This window comes from Myotis davidii, unplaced genomic scaffold, assembly GCF_000327345.1.
Source record: "Myotis davidii unplaced genomic scaffold, ASM32734v1 scaffold991, whole genome shotgun sequence".
In the NCBI taxonomy this organism is placed as follows: Eukaryota; Metazoa; Chordata; class Mammalia; order Chiroptera; family Vespertilionidae; genus Myotis; species Myotis davidii.
Window position 1 is genome coordinate 417,622 of NW_006283137.1, and position 3,412 is coordinate 421,033.

General features: G+C 64.9%; 1 protein-coding gene across 1 annotated transcript in view; it reads right to left on the bottom strand.

Annotated features, from left to right (window-relative positions):
• The window catches only part of TIMP2 (TIMP metallopeptidase inhibitor 2), a 41,368-nt gene that overhangs the window by 8,184 nt on the left and 29,772 nt on the right, over positions 1–3,412 (bottom strand). The window contains exon 2 of the mRNA XM_015562682.1: positions 8–64. Coding sequence (XP_015418168.1) covers positions 8–64 — 57 coding nt within the window. The remainder of the gene's footprint in view (positions 1–7; positions 65–3,412) is intronic.

Sequence of the window (3,412 nt, forward strand, 5' to 3'; positions counted from 1 at the left end):
GGGTTGCCGTAGACGTCGTTGCCGGAGCCCACCTCCTTCTCGCTCACCACCTTGGCCCTGATCACTGCAAAGCACAGGACGCAGAGGTGAGCGGAACCCCGCACACGCCCACGGGAAGGGGCAGCAGGGAGGCAACGAAGCCAGGACCCTGCCGCACCCCGTAACCCGACAACCCGGGGATCAGGGCTCCCGCAGCCACTGGGCAGAGCTCTCCTTCTTTTCGTTTCCAGGAGAATCAGCTGGTGCCACCCACCGTCCTAATGGCTTTCAAAGCTTTGCCTGCGGCATGCGGCCGTGCAGGTCACTCGGGGTCAGTGTCGCGTTCAGGCAGATGGGAGGGAAAGAAGGACACGGAGCAGAGCACGGGGCTCCACGGAGCGTCCCGCCCCCGCCCCCGCCGGACTCAGACCTCAGGACCTGCTGGCCAGGCCAGCTTTTCCCAGAGCAGGGCGGCCAGGACCCCCGAGTGCTCTCTACATCTCAGCCTGGTGCCGGCGCCCCGCCCAGGCCCAAACCCCATTCTTATTTCTTCTGTGGGAGCTGAGCCATGATGGGCCCAGCCCAGGCCAGGACCCAGCCTGCACAGCCACAGCTAGGACACGCTGCCCGGGCCACCAGGACACAGCCCGCACGGCCACAGCTGACACACCGCCCGGGCCAACAGCACCGAGGGCTGTTCCTGGATAGCAGGCCCTCGACCCAGCGGCTCCTCCCACCCCAGCACCCGGTGTCTTTTCAGTCACGTCCCTTCCAGCTCACGCATCCACCTCGGCTGCCTGCTGCCCGCTGCCCACTGCCCACATCTAAAACAGGAAATGCTTTACAATCCGGTGCCAGCGGCTACTTGCGCTGCCTCAGTGGGGCTGGGACGGATCCATTTCCAAAGCTTTGCATGTGCTCTGCCCACCCCAAGTGCTGACCCCAGAGGTCGAACCCTGGCACCTTCAGGACAGGGGTGCCCGCCCTCCGTGCTTCGGGGACGGTTTCCCTAGAACTCGCCGCCTCTGCTGCTCCCTTTACTTATTTTTATTGATTTCAGAGAAGCGGGGAGAGGGGGAGGGAGAGAGAAACATTAATGAGGAGTCCAGCCATGAGGCTCCGGGGTTGAGCGTCAACCTATGAACCAGGAGGTCACGATTCAATTCCCGGTCAGGGCACAGGCCTGGGTTGCGGGCTCCATCCCGTGTGGGGCGTGCAGGAGGCAGCCGGTCAACGATTCTCTCATCATTGATATTTCTATCTCCCTCTTCCTTCTTTTCTGAAATCAATAAAAACATATTTAAAAAAAAATTAAACCCCAGGCCTGGACTCGTGCTTATTGAACACCTACTATGTGCTGGGCCTGGCACTGGCCCCGCAGGGGGCTGCTCTGCCCCCCTAGCCCCCCAGCTACAGGAACCAGAGGGAGCAGGAGGAGAGAGAGTCTTTGTCAAGACTCGTGTGCTGCTTTGCTCCCCAAAAGGTGGCCTCTCCCCAGGCTGCTCAGATTTTGCCTGTTCTTTCTTCTTTCCCGTCTGCCGTCCACCCAGCATCTGGGCTTGGGATCCCGGGTGACACACGGGCTGATGAATTCACCGCCAGATGTCGGCTACTGGAATGCACAGCCGTCCACTTAATTCAAAGCACACGCAACCACAGAGCCCCGCCCCCACCCGGGGCCGCGGACACCGCATGATGTCACTTCCTCCTGCGAGGAGCCTGCAAAACAACCCCCGCGGCCGCCAGCCTCCGGGTGGAAAAGAACAGGGTGGGCGGAAAGGGAGGCTCCCGCCGGCGATCCAGGGAGCACGGGCTCCGTTTGGACCGCGAGCGACCGCAACCACCCAGGGAAAGACCCACGCAGGCCAGGCTGTCCCGCTGCCACCCGAGGGGCAGGGGACAGCGAGGGGGCTGGCGGTAAACCTCGGGGTCCCCAGGCCCCGATTCATGTCCCCTCCCGCCCCCCAACACCTCTGCGCCCTGCTGCGTCCCGAACAGGCCGGGTGCACTCTCTCTGGGCGGCCCGGACCGAGACCTGCCTCTGAGAAGTTCACTGAGGTCACGCGTGTCGACTGAGCTCTGTTATCTTGCCAGGGGCCCAGCCGCTCTCGGAGGATCCGTGCGCCTCCGTGTGCGTCTGTCCTGTAGGGCCTCGCGGACGGGGCTGCTCTGCCGGCCCGGCTCCCAACCCCGAGGACAGGGAGGCCTCCGGGCATTCACACGTGACTCGCAGTGGCCATGGCCTGGGCCCAGGCCCTCAGCGCCCCGAATCCCAGACCCCCGAGCCCGGAGGCAGAGCCCTGGCCGAGGGAAGTCACGGGTCTGCCCAGACACAGGGCGAGAACCCCAGGATTCGGAAAAACATCCGTCCCCTGCGAGCTCAGAACCCGGGCCCTGACTCGGACGGGCAGGGGTGGCTCAGGGCCCCGCCCACCCCAGGCCTCCAGAGGGACAGGGTGCCCTTGGGTTTTGCTCTCAGCCTCTGGGAAATGCCCAGCGGTCCCCCCATGAGGGGCCCTCGCTCCCAGTGCCACTCGCTGTGGGAGGGGGGCCTGGGGGACTGGCCAGCACATTTGCCAAAGACCCTACTGGCCGCAGTCGAGAGAGGGAGGGTGGGAGGACGGGCCGTCCTGCTGCGGCGACCGGAGTGACCGCTGGCCAGTGCGCTGGGGCCTCGGTGTGTGTGAGAGTGGGAGCCGCTGTGTGGAAGACGGCACATTTCCTGGGGGCAGACGGTGTAACGCCCTGTCCCCGTCCGTCACTTGGTCCATTTCTGAGCTTCCGGGTAGAATTACATGCCAATCACTTCAGAGGCATTTAGAAACGATTTTCTCCCAGACGCTCGAACCCAGCCCCCATGCCCTCCAGGCTGGACGGAGGGTCCGGGCTCCCCAGGGGGGCCCCGCTCTGCTGGGGTCCTGGGGGGGCGGGAGGGTTCCATGCTTCTGCCTACGCTCCCCAGAGAAGGGCGCCGAGTTTAGACATCACCTGCCAAACACAGCGCACCGTCCTCCCAGATGCCTGCAGCCAGCTCCCATGCTGCCCCCTGGGAGGAGGGTCCGTGCCCCTCGATGACAGAGGACCCCTAACTGCTGGCCTGTAACTCGTCCCCTCTGGGGGCACTGGGGGCCTTGGGGGCCCAGCAGAGACAGTCGGGCACCTTCCCAGGGGGCCTGCATCTGCTTCGCGAGCAGGTGGGCTGCCCTCAGGCCGGAGGGCAGGGGACCTGGAAAGGGGACCGTGCAGGCAGAGTGCAGACCCACTTGGGCATCCGGCTGAGGCCACGCCCCTGGACGGCATGAGGACGGGGTGCGGCTGAGCAGCCCGGAGATGTCACAAGGAATGCATGACATCAGTGCTGGCTCGGTGCCCAGAGTCCGAGGCAGGGTCCGGCCCCACCGGCCCCACCTGCCCCTGCAGCCCCACTTCCCAC